Below are 19,590 nucleotides of genomic sequence, written 5' to 3' on the forward strand. Positions count from 1 at the left end.
TCCTAAATGAGCTCAGCTATTATCATTAATCTATTTACCACTTTTCTCCAAATCAACATAGGTATACGGTTAGCTTACTCTTGTGCAAAGTATTGGTTATGCTTCTGGTGATTTCCCTGTTTGTTGGTTACAATCACCATGTCGATGGCTGTGTTGTAGGGGGATGGAGGGCCTCAACACAGACTTCTTAAGCGTCCTCTGCTGCCCTGTAGCGGCTACAACTAACTCACCCCGTCTGCAGACTTCTCAAATCAGCTCTATAATCTTTAATGACGCAAATTGATTTTATAGGTGTCACTGGATAAATCTAAAACTGAACAAATCACTTGTGGATAATTTAGATTCTTAGATAGAGAAGCAGACAAATGTTTGGCAAACCGATGCAAAATATTTATTACAATTACATTTTTCCAAGATGCAGTAGTTTCTTTCTCATACAGACAGTCCATTACAGGAAACCTTATCTTTAAAAACATGTAAATAATGTTTTCAAAATAATCTTACATTTTTCAAAACTCACAATTTGTATTGTATTTTTTTTTACATCCACCCTGAATATCAAGGCTGCAAGAACAATATGCAAAAAAAAGAAATATCCATGTGGGATTTACAGATGTACCAAATTAGAAAAAACAACAACAACAAAGAGCCTTAAATCTGTGATAAAGCCAGCTGAACATTCTACCAGCCAGGAAAATTGTTGCAATCTAAATCTGGTAAATGCATAATTTTCAAAAGCAGTCCCTCATGTAAGAAAGAAAACCAGGTTGTATCTTAATACAAGAAGCAGGAGTATTTGGGGGGGGGGGGCTGTACGTTTACATTCTTTATCAACCATAGAACTTGGCATTTTGAACATCTGAAAATTATGGTGGTTGGTGAACTAAGAACAGACAATCAGCTTGAACAGCTACGATGGAATAATTGAGTTTTTCTCCAGAATAAGTTTGGTAAAGTAACATTTCCATTACTTCAGAACGTTGTTTTATTCTTCTTTATGCCCTTACTGGCTACATTCAATCAGTATTGCAATAAAAGTAATGGTGGTCCATAACTGTAAATGACTCTTCTCCTACCGCTTAGGAGAAATATAATGATGAGCAAAAGCATGCCTTACACTGTTCAAATAAGACAGATGCATTACCATTTGTCGTCTTTAAATGGACCAAAACAAAAAACAAACCTAAATCCTTACAGAAGGGTTATTTAGGGGATTGGAAGCAATGTCAATATCAACTGCTCACAATGATTGTTTCATCTCAACACAAATGCTACAAATTGTTTCAGCAAGAGCAGGTGTCAAAGCCATCTTTCAACAAAATTAAGTATCAATCGATGAAGTAATTTGCAAGTAAAATCATTATTCGTTTGGTTGTTGTCAACATCATGGGTTAGCTTCTTTCATCATAAAATCAAAAGAAAAATGCTGATGTGTTTTGCTTTCAATAATCATTTCAGCTTCTAGGAAAAGACCAAACAAAGGGGTCAAAAAAAGAAAGAAAGGAAAGAAAAAGCTGAAGGAAAACCAAGACCCTCAGGCATGACCTCTGACTCCTCTCTGTCACACCAGTGTCTGTATGACCAGTCTCTTGTGAACGAGGAAGAAGTGTAAAACACATGAGTGCAATGAGCGTGACGTGAGGAAGAAGAAGAGGAGGGGTGTAAAGCCATGTTAGGTGTCGTCGTCGTCTGTCTGGCTGCTGCTAGTGCTCTCGGACTCTGAGACCTCTTCTAGTTCAGGCTCTACAGGGCTTCTCCAGGACAGCAGGGGCAGGGGCGCACCCTTGAGAAGAGGCTTCAGGAGAACACCGTTCTGGACCAGCCTGTTCCTCTTCAGCTAGAACAGACAGATAGATTAATAACAACAGTAACCAGATTTCCAAACTTTTCATGCAGACCTGATGCGTGAGAAGTCACAACAGAGCTATTGGAAACAGGAAATGTCGGTCCAAATTCATAAATGTCGATAGACAATTTGTTTGTTCAAAATGGTGGGATATGGTGAAATGGCAGTGAAAATGTGAAAATATTGATATTAATCACGCAATATATATATATATATATATATATATATATATATATATATATATATATATATATATATATATATATATCACATTGTAGGCCTACCACAGTCTTTCACAGCCTTTCACCACGACATGGAAAAGCATGAAAAGTTCATAGGCAGATTAAATAAATTATGATGAACTTCACGTTGGAATAATTTATGATGAACTTCACATGGTTAAGTGCACAGTGATCGTGCACATTTCCAATAGGCTAAATATCGAGGGTAGACTATTATTTGAACGGTGCTTGTTGCCAATTATCAAATAAAATGACCTTGCTCTTATCCATATCACATCATGTCCACTTTATCACCACTTTATCAGCTGTTGTCCAGAGAGCACGCACCAGAACCACATAAGGCAAGTTTGCTATTTATTGCAACAGTTTTTGTGACAGAGAGTTGAGTGGTAGAGTTGAAAATGTGATGGTAACCCATGTGTTTTTTTATTTGTACATGGGAACTTAACTGCAGAAGTGGTTTTTATGTGCCTTACGTCATCACTATGCACAGCACTTGATCTGCAAAAGTCTTGTGGGAAAATGCGCATATTGTTTTTGTGCACATTTTTGAATATATACTTGAAAAAAATGTCACCAATTGGATGGAAACCTAGCTATAGAGGGATATCCACTCACAGGCTCACAGTAACACATGTAAATAGCTATGTATAGCTTTTACCTTCTCAGTTTTAGCTTGAAATTCCTGGAGCTCAGCATCAGTGATGGGCAAAAAGTTGTCATCATTCTCTGGGTACTCCTGCCAGCCCATAGCTTTGAGCAACCTACCAGAAGAGGCGGAGATCACTTGTAAAACAAGCTTTGAAGTGATTGTCCTATATCTAGGAGATGTAAGACAGCTCAGGAAATATTAACGTTTTTACACATTTAACCCCTTATTTTTTGGGGTCACAAAACTACCTCCATACTTCCATGTGTTTGTATGGGTTACCTTCAGACTAGTCCTATGACACTGGTGGGGGTCCTAGAGCAAAACGGAGAACACCATTGTGTTCATGAGTCTCCCCTTCCACAGTGGGGTCATAGTAGCGTCCGAATCTAAACGGTTTGGACGCTACAGACAAAAGTTGGCACATCAGCATTACCGACTTCAGAGGTGTCCTGTGACACTTGTGGGGATCGTAGAGCAAAACGGAAACCGTTCGGACACTACAAACGTTTTCTTGAGAAGACAGATTTTCTGGATGTTTCATGGTCTGACAAACACCCCTGTAGCTCAGCCACCTCCCTCCGCAGATGCGGAAGGTCTGACATGGGAAGATGTGGTGGATGGAGACGCAGCCCATGGGGATTTTGATGGTGATTTTGTATCATGTTACTCAGATTGGCGCACAGGTGCGTCTATAGACTTTAAAGTATTAAATCCACTTCAATCAGTGTAGATAAAGGGGAGGAAACAGGTTAAAGAAGGATTTTTAACCTTGATACAATTGAGACATGGATTGTGTATGTGCGTCATTCAGATGGTCAATGGGCAAGACAAAAGATCTAAGTGCCTTTGAACGGGGTATGGTAGTAGGTGGCAGGCGACCGGTATAAGTGTCAAGAACTGCGACGCCGCTGGGTTTTTCATGCTCAACAGTTTCCTGTGTGTATCAAGAATGGTTTACCACCCAAAGGACAAGACAACTGTGGGAAGCATTGGAGTCAACATAGGCCAGCATCCGTATGAACGCTTTTGACACATTGAAGGATATGCTACAACGAACTGAGGCTGTTCTGATGGCAAAAAGGGGTGCAACTCAATATTAGGAAGGTGTCCTTAATGTTTTGTACACTCAGTGTCCATGCATATACATACAGCAACAGGGCTCTCGTTAATTTCACACAATTTAACTTGGTCGCCCCACCCTGACCCCACGGGTCCACCGCCCTACAGCGCCCCCAACCCAACACACCCCACTCAGCTTCAGGATCTTACTGTTTGAGTCACTGAGGGTGTGAAGGAAGAGAGGGTATGCGCATGTGGGTGCAACTTACCTGTATTCTGCCTCCAACGAGCTGGAAAGGTGATCTGTGTCTGAGTCACTGAGAGAGTGAGGGATCCCATTCTCCTGTAAGTCTCCTCTGTTCTCCTTAGGTTCTGATGGACTGGTAGAGGTGGGCCCGTCCCAGTTCCTATCATCCTTCAGGCCTCGCAGGAACTCACTCTTCCGGTCGGTGCTGCGACGCATCAGCTTCAGACGAGGAAGGGTGACGTCGATGGGAGGGGTGATGCTGGAGGGAGGCTGAGAGAGGTCTTACAATTTATTTGAAAAGACTTGCAATTTATTTGGTATCAAATCAAGTGTAGAGTGGGTCAGAGTTGGAATGCTAGAGCAGTGTTTTCATTCTCCAACTCTTTATTACGGGTGACAATTTTAGTAATCATCACTGCATTCTCTACCAGAAAGTTGGTTGGCCCTCTTCGATGTCTTCTAGTTTGATACATTGCTATGTTTTCATTTATAAAGCTCTTTTACAAAAAGTCCCACTGTACCTAACATCATTACTAAACTTGACATACAAGTTACCACACCCAGTCTCAGGGATGGTTAACTCTGGGAATTCCTTTGGTCTCTACTGCGTTGGGTAAATCTGTTTTCTTGCACCTTATTTGTGGAACAATCTTCAACATTTTCTTAGATTTAATGTGCTGGTACCTCTAGGAGAAAGCTGATTGAGGACCTTATTACTTTCAGGCTATGTTGATATAGGGCTCGTTTTACTGTGGATATAGATACTTTTGTACCTGTTTCCAGCATCTTCACAAGGTCCTTTGCTGTTGTTCTGGGATTGATTTGCACTTTTCGCACCAAAATACGTTCATCTCTAGGAGACAGACCGCGTCTCCTTCCTGAGTGGTATGACAGCTGCGTGGTCCCATGGTGTTCATACTTGCGTACTATTGTTTGTACAGATGAACGTGGTACCTTCAGGCGTTTGGAAATTGCTCCCAAGGATGAACCAGGCCTGTGGAGGTCTACAATTTTCTTTCTGAGGTCTTGGCTGATTTCTTTTGATTTTCCCATGATGTCAAGCAAAGGGGCACTGAGTTTGAAAGTAGGCCTTGAAATTGACTCAAATTAAATTGACTCACACCTCCAATTGACTCAAATTATGTCAATTAGCCTATTAGAAGCTTCTAAAGCCATAACATAATTTTCTTGGAATTTTCCAAGCTGTTTAAATGCCCAGTCAACTTAGTGTATATAAACTTCTGACCCACTGGAATTGTGATACAGTGAATTATAAGTGAAATAATCTGTCTGTAAACAATTATTGGAAAAATTACTTGTGTCATGCACAAAGTAGATGTCCTAACCGACTTGCCAAAACTATAGTTTGTTAACAAAACTTGTGGATTGGTTGAAAAATGAGTTTTAATGACTCCAACGTAAGTGTATGTAAACTTCCGACTTCCGACTCACCTCCTTGGGGGTTCCGTAGGTCGGGCCGTAGGTCGGGGGAGTGACATGCGTAAGAAGTTTGTTCACAGAGGCAGCCGGGCTGGTGAAGGCGGAGTCCCAGCCGGATAAATTAAAACTGCTTTTGGTTTCTCTCCCGCTTGGCTTCCAGGGACCAGCCTGCAGAGGGAAAAAATAAAGTAATGTAGTGATTCATTATTTTGTCTGAGGATGCGACTAGTGATTATACCCTGTCCTGTTTTTATTTTTACCTTCATTTAACTAGGCAAGTCAGTTAAGTACAAATTCTTATTTTCAATGACTGCTTTGGAACAGTGCCTTGTTCAGGGGCAGAAAGACATATTTTTACCTTGTCAGCTCGGGGATTCGATCTTGCAACCTTTCAGTTACAAGACCAACGCTCTAACCACAAGGCTACCTGCCGCCCCACAAGGAGATGGCAGTAGTGAGGTCCTACCTTTGCGGAGGGTGTGACTAGTGATTATACCCTGTCCTGGTTGAGGAGATGGCAGTAGTGAGGACCTACCTTGGCTGGGGACGTGACAATATTTAGGGCCTACCTTTTTTTTCTTTACCTACCTTGGTTGGGGTGATAGCTGGCTTGGGCACCAGGTTCTTGTAGACACTGGATGAGGAGATTGGGGTTTTGGTGCCGTTGGTTAGGTGGGGTACCGTTGTGTTGGCGAAACTAGCAGAGAAAGAAGCGCCAGGGTCTTCCTTGGAAACCTTCTTGATGACCAACATCTTAGTTATGGTCTGCTTGGCACTAGGGGGATGCTCTGTGGGGGAAGGATTGACCAATCAATCAATCAGGCTTGCTCCCTTTCAAAGCCAGTCACTGGCAGAGCTCCTCACTCACCCCAAACTCCTACAGGAGTCCCTACGGCATGAGGCTGGGCCACCGGCTTCCCACTGCTCTCTGATTGATTGAGTGAGGGCTGTGGAAAAAAGCAAGAACACCCGTAACTTAACAAAAGTTGTCTGAAGTAATTTAAACATAGTAATCACCCAGCAGGTCGCTAACAATTTAAAAATGATCTGAAACAGCTTGATAAACCAAATCTTTGGAATTGTTTTAAATTCAAGCAATGAACATCTGGAGAAATATGAGAAGGCACCCACAAAATCCTCCTCCACAAACTTCAGCTTGTCCTCATGGCCTCCCTCAACTGGCAGGAAGCCTCCTTTCCGGGGGTGGAAGGTCCCGTTACGCTGACGGTGGGGCCCTGGTCGCTCCCTGTCCCCCACAGGGCGCTTGGTGTGGCGCCCATGGTGAGGTCCCTCCTGCCCCCAGAGACCGCTGACCAGGCCCCCCTGCCCTCTCTTAGCCACGCCTGAGTCCACAGAGTCATGCCGCAGGAGAGAGGGATGGTGCAACCCATCACCTAGCAACCAGGAGTGGAAAAGTAAAATGAAGGTTAAGAACTGATTGCACCTCATAATCCATCCAACACACACACACATACATACTGTTCAACCCTACTTTAACATATGTATATCTGTGACTAATACACTTTGGTAGTCAGGGTCAGGTAGGGTAAGACCATGTGTATGTGCTACCTGCAGGTGCTCTGAGAGGGCTGTTGTTGAAGAAGCCGTCGGAGGAGTTATGGCGGCGGCGGCTCACAGCGGGCCGAGCATCACCGCTGGCAAGATTCTCTCCGTGCCTCTCAAACGCTGCAAGAGACTGAAAGATATAGAGAGGGAAAGAGAGATGTACAGAGATGGAGAAAGAGATACAGAAAGCATCAAAGAGAGAGACAGAGAAAGAGAGACAGAGGGGCACATTTATAAGAGCCTCAGTAACCCCTCAGACCAATAGCTCACAAGCCATTACACTATACCAAAATGGGGGTGTGAAACGAAGTCGCGATCATTAACGTTAAGAAAAATCCCTAACCGAACCCCCCCCCCCCCACTTAATTAAAATCACAATTATCACAAAACATTATTTTCCGTGTTATAACCAACAGGCTATAAAGGCCTGAGAAGTTGTGTAATTCACATAAAATCAGAGGAAGAGGCTTTAGGCTACTTGAAATTGCAAGGTAGGCAAGACAATACATTGAGAGGTGCAGATTACCAAAACATATGAGCACACTTCTGCCTCTCCCTCCCTTGCGCTGGCCTGCCTGCTCCGTCTCTTCGCTAATGATGCTTATGTGTGTTCAGTCTTCGGTCTGACGCCTGTAGAATAGTCTTGCGAGCCTACTTTTCATTTTTGCCTCACTTGAAATTACAGTAGGCTACCTACCGGTAGACTGTATCGATAACGTTTCAGACATAATGGAATGTGGCTCCTTGAAAGCCACTCTGCTACGGCATGTTTGTTTGTCTGTATATTAGGGTAGACTACACTACGAAACCTTATCTGGTGATAAGAACGGGCATTTATACTCGTGTGTCATTTAATTTTTTTATTTTACCTTTATTTAACCAGGTAGGCTACTTGAGAACAAGTTCTCATTTGCAACTGCGACCTGGCCAAGATAAAGCATAGCAATTCAACACATATAACAACACAGAGTTACACATGGAATAAACAAAATATACAGTCAATAATACAGTAGAACAAAAGAAAACAAAAAGTCTATATACAGTGAGTGCAAATTAGGTAAATTAAGGAAATAAATAGGCCATGGTGGCGATAAAAATTACAATATAGCATTTAAACACTGGAATGGTAGATCGGCAGAAGATGAATGTGCAGGTAGAGATACTGGGGTGCAAAGGAGAAAAATAAATAAATACCAGTATGGGGATGAGGTAGGTAGATAGATGGGCTGTTTACAGATGGGCTATGTACAGGTGCAGTGATCTGTAAGCTGCTCTGACAGCTGGTGCTTAAAGCTAGTGAGGGAGATGTGAGTCTCCAGCTTCAGAGATTTTTTGCAATTCGTTCCAGTCATGGGCAGCAGAGAACTGGAAGGAAAGACGACAAAAGTAGGAATTGGCTTTGGGGGTGACCAGTGAGATATACCTGCTGGAGCGCGTGCTACGAGTGGGTGCTGCTATGGTGACCAGTGAGCGGGGCTTTACCTAGCAGAGACTTGTAGATAACCTGTAGCCAGTGGGTTTGGTGACGAGTATGAAGCGAGGGCCAACCAACGAGAGCGTACAGGTCGCAATGGTGGGTAGTGTATGGGGCTTTGGTGACAAAACGGACGGCACTGTGATAGACTGCATCCAGTTTGTTGAGTAGAGTGTTGGAGGCTATTTTATAGATGACGTCACCGAAGTGGTCAGTTTTACGAGGGTATGTTTCGTAGCAGTGAAGGATGCTTTGTTGCGATATAGGAAGCCGATTCTAGATTTAATTTTGGATTGGAGATCCTTAATGTGAGTCTGGAAGGAGAGTTTACAGTCTAACCAGACACCCAGGTATTTGTAGTTGTCCAAATATTCTAAGTCAGAGCCGTCCAGAGTAGTGATGCTGGACGGGCGAGCAGGTGCGGCAGTGATCGATTGAAAAGCATGCATTTAGTTTTACTTGCGTTTAAGAGCAGTTGGAGGCCACGGAAGGAGAGTTGTATGGCATTGAAGCTCGTCTGGAGGTTTGTTAACACAGTGTCCAAGGAGGGGCCAGAAGAATACAGAATGGTGTCATCTGCATAGAGGTGGATCAGAGAATCACCAGCAGCAAGAGCAACATCATTGATGTATACAGAAAAGAGAGTCGGCCCGAGAATTGAACCCTGTGGCACACCCATAGAGACTGTCAGAGGTCCGGACAACAGGCCCTCCGATTTGACACACTGAACTCTATCAGAGAAGTAGTTGGTAAACCAGGCGAGACAATCATTTGAGAAACCAAGGCTGTCAAGTCTGCCAATAAGAATGTTGTGATTGACAGAGTCGAAAGCCTTGGCCAAGTCGATGAATACGGCTGCACAGTAATGTCTCTTATCGATGGCGGTTATGATGTTGGGTAATTACGCCTGGCTCGCAGTCGGTGTGCCAATTCATCCCAAAGGTGTTCGATGGGTTTGAGGTCAGGGCTCTGTGCAGGCCAGTCAAGTTCTTCTACACACCGATCTCGACAAACCATTCTCATGCTGAAACAGGAAAGGGCCTTCCCCACACTATTGCCACAAAGTTGGAAGCACAGAATTGTCTAGAACAGACGTACTCACCTCTTACCCTGCGAGGTCCGGAGATTGCTGGTTTTCTGTTCCACCTGATAATTAATTGCACACACCTTGTGTTCCAGGTCTAAAGCAATCCCTGATTCGGGGAAAATAATTAAAAAATGCCTCCTCCACCAAACCTTACAGTTGGCACTATGCATTCGGGCAGATAGCGTTCTTCTGGCATCCGTCAAACCCAGATTAGTCAGTCGGACTGCCAGATGGTGAAGCATGATTCATAACTCCAGAGAACATGTTTCCACTGCTCCAGAGTCCAATGGTGGCGAGCTTTACACCACTCAAGCTGATGCTTAGCATTGCGCATGGTGATCTTAGGCTTGTGTGTATACCCATTTCATGAAGCTCTCGACAAACAGTCATTATAATGATGTTGCTTCGAGAGGCAGTTTGGGACTTGGTAGTGAGTGTTGCAACCGAGGACAGATGATTTTAACTCGCTGCTCGCTTCAGCACTCGGCGGTCCCGTTCTGTGATCTTGTGTGGCCTACCACTTCGCGGCTGAGCCCTTGTTGCGCCTAGACGTTTCCACTTTACAATAACAGCACTTGCAGTTGACCGGGGCAGCTCCAGCAGGGCAGAAATTAGATTAACTGACTTGGTGGCATCATATGACAGTGCCACATTGAAAGTCACTGAGCTCTTCAGTAAGGCCATTCTACTGTCAATGTTTGTCTATGGAGATTGCAAGGCGGTGTGCTCGATTTTCTACACTTGTCAGCAACGGGTGTGGCTGAAATAGCTAATTTGAAGGTGTGTCCACATACTCTGGTATATATAGTGTAACTTAATTGCCGGGCCCTAGAGGTCATACAACCATTATTCTGCATTTTAAATTGATGTGGAATTATATGATTTTTTCTTATTATTTTAATGGAGCACCAATAAAAGAAAATGGCCATTTAAATATTAAGCAAAATTGTCCATTTGTCTCATCCCTAATACCAACATACTACATGGCACCATGAAGACACAACCAACAGCAACAAAAGACCAAACGCCACTGAAATCTGATCAAATCCTGCCCTGACATACAGTATTAATGTACTGGATGGCCCACCCCCGGCTGCACTAAGACACCAAAATCAATAAACTCTCCAAAAAATAAAGAAAACTGTCTGGACTGTCATCCATATTACTTTGAACCATGATTTTAACAGCAACATAATTCTGACAAGTGTTACTGGAAAGAAGTGATACAACTGGAAAGTAGTAATACAGACTAGTGTTATATTGTATTATTGTCCTCTACAAAGACAGGCAGCCATAACTACCAAGGCCACAACATACCTTTTGGGTCAAAGTTCAACCAGGCACCGCAGCGCAAACATTGGACCTACTGTTTATGCATAGTCTGCTAACATATTACCCAGCCACCTAAAAAGCTTGATCCAACAAAGCATGGCATTCCCAGAAACAATTTTTCAATTAGCAGAGTTTCTTCTGAGAAAACATATTTCCAGAACAAATCAAATCAAAGTGTATTTGTCACGTGCTCCAAATACAACAGGTGTAGACCTTACAGTGAAATGCTTACTTATAGGCTCTAACCAACAGTGCAAAAAAGGTATTAAGTGAACAATAGGTAAGAAATAAAACAACAGTAAAAAGACTGAAAAATAACAGTAGCGAGGCTATATACAGTAGCGAGGCTACATACAGGCACCGGTTAGTCGGGCTGATTGAGATGGTATGTACATGTAGATATGGTTAAAGTGACTATGCATATATGATAAACAGAGAGTAGCAGCAGCGTAAAAGAGGGGTTGGGGATAAAAATCTTATGGTTTCGGGGTAAAAAAGCCTTTTTGTCCTAGACTTGGCACTCCCGGTACCTCTTGCCATGCAGTAAGAGAGAGAACAGTCTATGACTGTAGAGGTTGGGGTCTTTGACAATTTTCAGGGACTTCCTCTGACACCGCCTGGTGTAGAGGTCCTGGATGGCAGGCAGCTTAGCCCCAGTGATGTACTGTGCCATACGCACTACCCTCTGTAGTGCCTTGCGGTCGGAGGCCGAGCAATTGCCGTGCCAGGCAGTGATGGTCTGTAGTAGGAATTATAGGATGCCTGTCCTGTCCTAACCCCCAGCACCTCTCTAGGTCTCACTTACAGGGCCCCTCCCCCCATTAGGCATGTTTTGCAGAGGTCTAAGGCAGGAGGGCCCTGTAAGGGAGACCCAGAGAGGTGCTGGGAAATTTCCCTAGCTAAACAGACCAAGATGAACCTCCAACAACACATATACCTTACATAATTCTGCCCCAAAGCAATTAACATTTCTCTCACCCAGTGGCATATGGGCTATTTAGGTGAGAGCTGAAGCCGCCCCGTTTAGTACCCACTTTGTCAAAGGCATGGGTGAAAAATATTGTCCATGTCCAGCGAGCGTGTCCAGGGTGCAGTTGGAGACGCAACGCTGAGGCGCTCCACCAACGTCCCGTCAAAAATGATTTAACATACAGTGCATTCAGAAAGTATTCACACACCTTGACTTTTTCCACATTTTGTTGTTACAAAGTGGGATTAAAACGGATTTAATTTTATTTTTTTTGTCAACAATCTACACAAAATACTCTGTAATGTCAAAGTGGAAGAAAAATTCTAACATTTGTAAAAAATAAAACATGTAATGTATCTTGATTAGATAAGTATTCAATCAATACATCTTAGAATCACCTTTGGCAGCAATTACAGCTGTAAGTCTTTCTGGGTAAGTCTACAAGAGATATTCATATCTGGATTGTACAATATTTGCACATTCTTTTTTTCAGAATTCTTCAAGCTCTGTCAAGTTGGTTGTTGATCATTGCTAGACAGCCATTTTCAAGTCAAAAGTGTAACTAGGCCACTCAGGAACATTTAAATGTCATCTTGGTTAGCAACTCCAGTGTATATTTCTTCTTGTGTTTTAAGTTATTGTCCTGCTGAAAGGTAATTGTGTCTCTTGGAAAGCAGACTGAACCAGGTTTTCCACTTGGATTTTGCCGGTCCTTAGCTCTATTCCATTTCTTATTATCAAACTCCCTAGTCCTTGCAGGTGACAAGCACACTCATGTTGCAGCCACCACAATGTTTGAAAATATTGATGGTGGTACTCATTGAAGTGTTGTGTTATATTTGCTCCAAACATAACACTTTTGTATTCAGGACATGAAGTTCATTTCTTTGCCACATGTTTTATTTTGTTATTTCAAACAGGATGCATGTTCTGGAATATTTTTATTTTGTACAGGCTTCATTCTTTTCACTCTGTCATTTAGGTTAGTATTGTGGAATAACTACAACGTTGTTGATCCATCCTCAGTCTTCTCCTATCACAGCCATTAAACTCTGTATCTGTTTTAAAGTCACCATTGGCCTCACGGTGAAATCCCTGAGCAGTTTCCTTCCTCTCTGGTAACTGAGTTAGGAAGGACACCTGTATTAATGTAGTGACTGGGTGTATTGATACACCATCCAAAGTTTAATTAATGACTTCACCATGCTCAAAGGGATATTCAATGTCTGCTTTTCTTTTTTTTTACCCATCTACCAATACGTGCCCTTTGTAAGGCAGTGGAAAACCTCCTTGGTCTTTGAAACTGTGTGAAATGCCCTGCTCGACTGAGAGACCTTACAGCTAATTGTATGTGTGAGGTACAGAGATGAAGTAGTCATTCAAAAATCATGTTAAACACTTATTACACACAGAGTGAGTCCATGCAACTTATTACCTGACTTGTCAAGCACATTACTACTTCTGAACTTGACATTATGGGGTATTGTGTGTAGGCCCGTGACAAAACAAAATCACAATTGAATACAATTTTAATTCAGGTTGTAACACAACCAAATGTGGAAAAAGTGAAGTGGTGTGAACACTTTCTGAAGGCAATGTAAATCATGTAGCCTGTAGCCTACGGTAGACCGCGTGTTGTTTTCTGTAGCCTACAGCATGGAGATCAAATTTATGACAAATGTCATGAGACACTTTTTACATCATGCAAGTTTTTCCGATCAAATAGCCTAACCCACAGGTGTATATCCTAAAAACAGGACAGGTCAAAGGAAACTGCTGTCTAGGAGTTTCACACAGTTGGCTAAATTGTCATGATAATCAGTGATTTCAAGTTTGTATTAGCATATTTTTGACGAGCTGCATCACAGCGAAAAAGAAAAGACTTCTGCATTTCCCGCTGTGTAAATACATGGATTCTCATTGCAAATAGGCTCAATATTACTCCTGATAAAAGGTGGGTAGCTGATATTCAGAGCATAAAGACGTCTTCCAGTCATTTTTTTACTTTTCCTGTTGAAAAGTGATATTCCAAGTATAAATACAGTAAAGTACACTCACTAATGCCTGGTCTACACCACACGACTTTCAAAATCCAAACATCATCGAGCCGCTCACTTTAAACGACCGTCTTTCCTGTTGTTTTTTGTCTTGGCAACTTAGTGGTGCGCACACTAAACGATGTGGCACAGACGGGGGTCACACACTACAAGATTCTTCACTTGGTCGTGAGAATTCTCCATACCATGCTGTCTTGTGAACACAATGATGTGATGATTAGATTGTTAACGCAGCCTCACCTGGTTAATATTGCCTGCTAAACTGGATCAGTAGTTATAACTAGTGATTATGATTGTTTTTTATAAGATAAGTTTAATGCTAGCTAGCAATTTACCTTGGCTTCTACTACATTCGTGTAACAGGCAGGCTACTCGCGGAGTGCAATGGTTAGAGCGTTGGACTAGTTAACTGTGAGGTTGCAAGATTGGCACCCCTGAGCTGACAAGGTGAAAATCTGTCGTTCTGCCCCTGAACAAGGCAGTTAACCCACCATTCTAGGCAGTCATTGAAAATAAGAATGTGTTCTTAACTGACTTTCCTAGTTAAATAAAAGCTATACAAAATATATATACATTTTCTTTTTATTTAAAAAATAATCGGAAATCGGCGCCCAAAAATACAGATTTCCGATTGTTATGAAAACTTGAAATCGGCCCTAATTAATCGGCCATTCCGATTAATCGGCCGACCTCTACTAGAGACGTCACTACAGACCCAGGTTTGATCCCTTGCTTTATCACAACCGGCCGTGATCGGGAATCCCATAGGGCGGTACACAATTGGCCCAGCGACGTCCGGCTTGGGGTAGGTTTTGACGCTTTACTTAAAATCAATGGCTCATTTCGCGCTAGCGACTTGTGGCGGGCCGGGCGCCTGCAGGCTGACCTCGATCGTCAAGTGAACAGTGTTTCCGCCGACACATTGGTGCGGCTGGCTTTCAGGTTAAGCGGGTGGGTGTTAAGAAGCGCCGTCTGGCGGGTCATGTTTCGGAGGACACATGACACGACCTTCGCCTCCCGAGCCCGTTGGGGAGTTGCAGCAATGAGACAAGATCGAAATTTAAGAAAATAAATAACATTGCTTGTGAACTTCAGAGATGACACAATTTGACACGGACTTTAGTTAAAGTGACATTGGCAAGTACAAACGCAAGTAGTCATCGCTCCGGCTCAAGAGTCTACACATTCTGGGTGATTCGAAACAATGTCTTCTCTGATGAGCTCTCATTGGCTATTGCTGATCACTGTTCTCAAAACTTGTCACTGCACATCTTACACTACAAGAGCATTGTAGATTTTGTGCAGATAAAATCAAATGTTTGAAAATATTGGGACGTTTGGGATTGCTCAAAGACAGGCTCGGAAGTACTCAGATTGCGGTTCTGAACTCCTCACATTAAACGCGTCGGTAAAGACTGCGCACCGAGAGGGCAACGACATGAGGATTTTGTCTCAGATCTCAAAAACTTGTCTGGGACCGCTAAATTGCGTAGTGTACACTTGGCTTAAAGGGTAAGTTTAAAAAAATAGTGTTTTTTAGACAACTGCAAAGGTTTTGATGGGAAGTCGTGATGGTTTGATGGGAAGTCATGATTTCATCAGCCTACCGACTTGCTTGTGGAACAATAGAGGAGCAACAGACTAGGACGGCCAAAACCGGACCTGCTCACTTACCTTGGCGGGTTGAGGCGTGGAAAAGTTAAGCCAGGCTGGAACAAAATCATGCTGCGCCATTTAGGTCCAGTGTCTCCCGTCAGTAGAGCGTGGCATCAAACCTCATGGCCAGGATCTGGAGAAGCAAGGAAAGAGGGATATCACTGCCAGACCTCTAGTAACAGACATCAGACAGAAATTAGTGTGAATAACCATCAGTGATACTTCAGAGGAGTTGGTGTTTCATGCAAGATAATGTCAGGCTGCTTATGACAGACAACTTATGGTAGTCTTTATTCATCTTTACCCAAATAATGAAAATTATTTATTTTAATTAATTAGGATTTACACTGATCATCATTGCAGCTTTTCGAAGTGTGTGCGAATGTGAACACTGCCAAATCACTTGGTAGTTAGTGTCATTTCACTTCAGTATAAAGAGAGGACACTGATTGTACCCACCGACAGCTTGACCAGAATGACATAACAAATCTTCTTACCCAGAGTAGTCAGCTCTGTAGTCCAGTGGCCCTTCTCTCTGTCAGTGTGGTATGTGTTCCTCTTGGTACAGCTGGCCCAGCCCTGGTGTCTGTTAAGCTAAGGCAGACCAGGATGTAGGACCACTCTTCAGCCTGAACGAGACAGAGCCCCCCGGCAGAGAGAAGCTCCAGTTCCCAGGGTGAGACGATGAGTGGAGAAGGGGCTTGGGTGGTAAGGAGACTGGCAGTTATCGGTACTGCAGGTCTTGGCTGGTGTCGAGATGATTTGATTGAATCAGTCAGACAGTCAGTCAGACAGACATGAATGAAAAGCAAGCATATGTAGTAGGGATCTGTTTGGTTGTTTGATCTCGGCCTGACTGTGTGAGTCAGTGAGGAAAGTCAACTCAACTGTTCTATGTTCTCAAAAGGTTTATGGAAGCAGCACTTTGTGCCAGCCCTGACACTGATTCCTCCTCACCAACTCATCCTATCTCCAGATGTGGGCACTCTCTGAAAAAAAAAGGGGGGGATCTACCTCACAGTGACGCTTCAAGGGGAAAACAGCGAAAAACCTGTGTTCACCTCATCCACACAACCGGAGGGCGACGACAGGGAGAAACGGGGGGAGGGGGGGGGAGGGGGTTCACGGTTCAGTCACATAACAAAACCCAAGGGGGCCTATCGCTATGATGTGACTAACATTGTGTTTGTTAGTAGTATCAATCAACACACCCCAAATCCTGAATCTTCTGAGAAGGGGTGTGAGAAGGAGCCTGACATTCTTATTAACTCACTATTGTAGAGGTTGTATTGATAGAGAACGTACCTGAGATTTGGTTCTGTACACCTTTTTGCATTTATCTTACCCTCAAACACGACAAACCTAGGCTGTTGTTGTTGGTCAGATACACCATTCATTCAAAGCACATACTCATGTAAACTGACTCACTTCTTAGCTATAAAAATATACTTGAGTCATACAGAGACAACTCTCCTTAATAAAAGGTCACTCATATAATTTTCAAAAAATATCTAACAACTGTCTGCCTTTCACTAGATTGTACAATCCTGACTTTGCTGTAGCATCTGGCAGAAGAAATTGTTGCTGAAGTTGTTGTACGGATTGGCATTGAACAAAACAAAACTAAGTGTTCTTCTTTACTTCTCAGCCGTCTATTCAAATTACTTCTTCACACCTTTGCAGCAGATCAACACTGTTAAGAAACACAACATTTAGGCAAGAAAATTACAATGGGCAGTTAGAGTTATGTAATATGGCTAGCAGCTAGCAAACTAGTTAGCAGGCTCGGTTGTAAACAAGCATTACGTACAAGCTAACGTTACTGCTAGCAGGCCATTGAATGAGTGGGACTCGCCAATGAACGATTACGCATGGTGCAACTTTCAATATTATTATATTAGCTAACAACATAAATTACTATATATGCATTACTTGACGTGATGACACATGAACATCGAAAAGTGTAACTGTCAACGGCAATGGATGATAAATGGAGATAGCCGCAGACGAAATCAACTGTGTCAAAATGGCCACCTACCTAGAGATAAATGTCTCGAGCCTCACACAGACCACTGTGATCGCTTGTCTCTGTCAATTCAGCTAATATCCGATATGTACGTGTAAGCGGAACATGCCTGTCTTGCAACCGCAAATATATCATTTGAGCTGTAGTGGTTAGTACATTTCGCTTGCGAGATCCCGTTTTATCAGACTTTCGTTTGAACTAGCTAACAGTAACGTTAGCTATCCTAGCTTGTTACTTGTTCCTGTTTGTCCTAGACATACTAATCGATGGAAGAGCACATGTCCACGCGTTATAAACAGTTTATAAACAATGATATCTGCAGTGCCTGTAACTTGTGGTCTTTGACTGTCAGTTTATCCGTTTAATGATGTAGCAAATATATCCACCACATTTCATTGAACAATTCGTCGTTACTGGGGGGTAACTGTTGTGGAACCAGACTTATCATAGGTCACTGTACGGACGGAAGAAATATATGTTCGCACACAAATCGGCAAGGTGTATGTCTGACATCGGGACAGCGGATTTGTACTTATTTATAACAACATTTAAATCCGATTTGAAAAATAAGCAAGAATACAATAATCCGAGATAGTATAGAGATGTTCTCTGCGCAGAGGCAGTGATTTTGATAAGACATTAACAGTATATGACTTTCTACACAAGCAACTCCGTGCTAGGCAGGCAGGTTACTGCAGAGATTTCAGACATTCATATGCTATTCAGATTTTGGGATATCTATTAACATTGTCTACTTTTTCAGATAAGATGTTGGTTGGTATATTTAGAAGACCCATCCTTACTGCTCACAAGGTGAGTTTACCTGTAAGAGGAAACTAAACATTGTTTCATGTCATGTCCATCTACTAATCTTATTGAATCTCTTTCCATGGATCCATTGGGACTCTCCACAGCAGATGTCCTGGCTGTCTGCTGGTGCCTCAGCCCGGGTTTCTGATGCCTCTTATAGTTCCTGTCCCCTGTGGCCCTGCAGGGTCTCCTCGGCCAGGCTGCTCCCTAAAATAAGTGATGCTGTTGGTCTATTGAGGACGCAGTATTTCCACAGCTCTGCTGCGAGGCTGAAGAAACGACAACAACCAGAGCCTCCACCCAGAGAGTTGGACCTGCTCCGTTATGACATGAGAGACCTGGGAAAGAGCCCCAAACCAGCGCTGTACCTGAGCCTCTCCAGCCTTATCCCTTTCATCGCTGCTCCGCTCGTCATGGCTGTGACCGAGACCTACCTGCCAGAAGTGGCCTTCGCCCAGGTCGCCTATGGAGCGTCTATCTTGTCTTTCCTGGGCGGTGCACGGTGGGGCTTTGCCATCCCGGAGACTAGCCCGGCCAAGCCAGACTGGATCAACCTGGCCAATAGCGTGGTTCCATCCCTGTTAGCCTGGCTGGCCATGCTGTTCAGCGACACTATTACCCCAGCAGCTATGATGGTCATCATGGGGCTAGGCATCTCCCTACACTATGACCTGTCTCTGCTGCCCACCTACCCCAGCTGGTTCAAAGCCCTGCGTACTATACTGTCGGTGGTGGCCTTCCTCTCACTGGTGGCCACACTGGTTCTCAAGGGAGTTTACCCGGAGAAGATTATATTTTCAGAGCAATGAATTCATGCTACAGAGTACAGACACATTTGTAATTGAACATACTTTAAGTGTGAATGGAAAGATCTATAAAATGGTAAAGAGTGTTTGTGATGGCATATGTTTGTTTTATTTATGGTACTTAAAAATGGCTGACTGATACTAAATGTGTATCCTTTAGGCTCTGGATCTGGCAATACTGTAACAAGCAGGTGGTACGTTTCATACATCTGCTGTATATCCATGTGGTGGTGTGTCAGTGTCATGCATTATTATTGCAGATAATAAAACAATGGAATGGCGGCGTGACCAGCCTCAGCCTACAATGAATGAATGTGTGA

General features: G+C 43.1%; 2 protein-coding genes across 7 annotated transcripts; one reads left to right on the top strand and one right to left on the bottom strand.

The window, feature by feature from the left end:
- Positions 1-368: 368 nt before the first annotated feature.
- Positions 369-17,885, bottom strand: LOC135513139 (vasculin-like protein 1). 2 transcript variants are annotated; one of them, XM_064935881.1, is made up of 11 exons: positions 17,667-17,885; positions 16,126-17,321; positions 15,647-15,761; positions 7,056-7,182; positions 6,618-6,880; positions 6,355-6,433; positions 6,075-6,274; positions 5,499-5,654; positions 4,069-4,316; positions 2,750-2,852; positions 369-1,837 (listed from the first exon to the last, which is right to left on the bottom strand). In XM_064935881.1, the coding sequence occupies exons 3-11, from the start codon at positions 15,704-15,706 to the stop codon at positions 1,673-1,675; spliced, it is 1,401 nt and encodes a 466-aa protein (XP_064791953.1). In that variant the 5' UTR covers positions 15,707-15,761; positions 16,126-17,321; positions 17,667-17,885; the 3' UTR covers positions 369-1,672. The 2 variants fall into 2 exon arrangements, with proteins under 2 accessions (XP_064791953.1, XP_064791955.1); XM_064935883.1 differs by lacking the exon at positions 17,667-17,885 and adding an exon at positions 17,561-17,646.
- Positions 17,451-19,563, top strand: LOC135513141 (transmembrane protein 69-like). 5 transcript variants are annotated; one of them, XM_064935887.1, is made up of 3 exons: positions 17,451-17,502; positions 18,418-18,467; positions 18,569-19,563. In XM_064935887.1, exons 2-3 carry the CDS (start codon positions 18,423-18,425, stop codon positions 19,271-19,273), a joined length of 750 nt encoding a protein of 249 aa, XP_064791959.1. In that variant the 5' UTR covers positions 17,451-17,502; positions 18,418-18,422; the 3' UTR covers positions 19,274-19,563. The 5 variants fall into 5 exon arrangements, with proteins under 5 accessions (XP_064791959.1, XP_064791961.1, XP_064791958.1 ...); XM_064935889.1 differs by having other exon boundaries at positions 17,452-17,502; positions 18,572-19,563; XM_064935886.1 differs by lacking the exon at positions 17,451-17,502 and adding an exon at positions 18,057-18,338.
- Positions 19,564-19,590: the final 27 nt, after the last annotated feature.

Source organism: Oncorhynchus masou, chromosome 24, assembly GCF_036934945.1.
Source record: "Oncorhynchus masou masou isolate Uvic2021 chromosome 24, UVic_Omas_1.1, whole genome shotgun sequence".
Taxonomy (NCBI): Eukaryota; Metazoa; Chordata; class Actinopteri; order Salmoniformes; family Salmonidae; genus Oncorhynchus; species Oncorhynchus masou.

What these genes read in the sequence shown, in the direction of transcription:
- LOC135513139 (XM_064935881.1), bottom strand. Translation starts at nt 15,706, where the DNA reads ATGGCGCAGCATGATTTTGTTCCAGCCTGGCTTAACTTTTCCACGCCT. An exon ending in AGTTTGTGGAGGAGGATTTT is followed by an intron (nt 6,434 to 6,617) that starts GTGGGTGCCTTC and finishes TTTTTTCCACAG; the next exon opens with CCCTCACTCAATCAATCAGA. An exon ending in GACTCCTGTAGGAGTTTGGG is followed by an intron (nt 6,275 to 6,354) that starts GTGAGTGAGGAG and finishes CTTCCCCCACAG; the next exon opens with AGCATCCCCCTAGTGCCAAG.
- LOC135513141 (XM_064935887.1), top strand. Translation starts at nt 18,423, where the DNA reads ATGTTGGTTGGTATATTTAGAAGACCCATCCTTACTGCTCACAAG. An exon ending in CCATCCTTACTGCTCACAAG is followed by an intron (nt 18,468 to 18,568) that starts GTGAGTTTACCT and finishes GACTCTCCACAG; the next exon opens with CAGATGTCCTGGCTGTCTGC.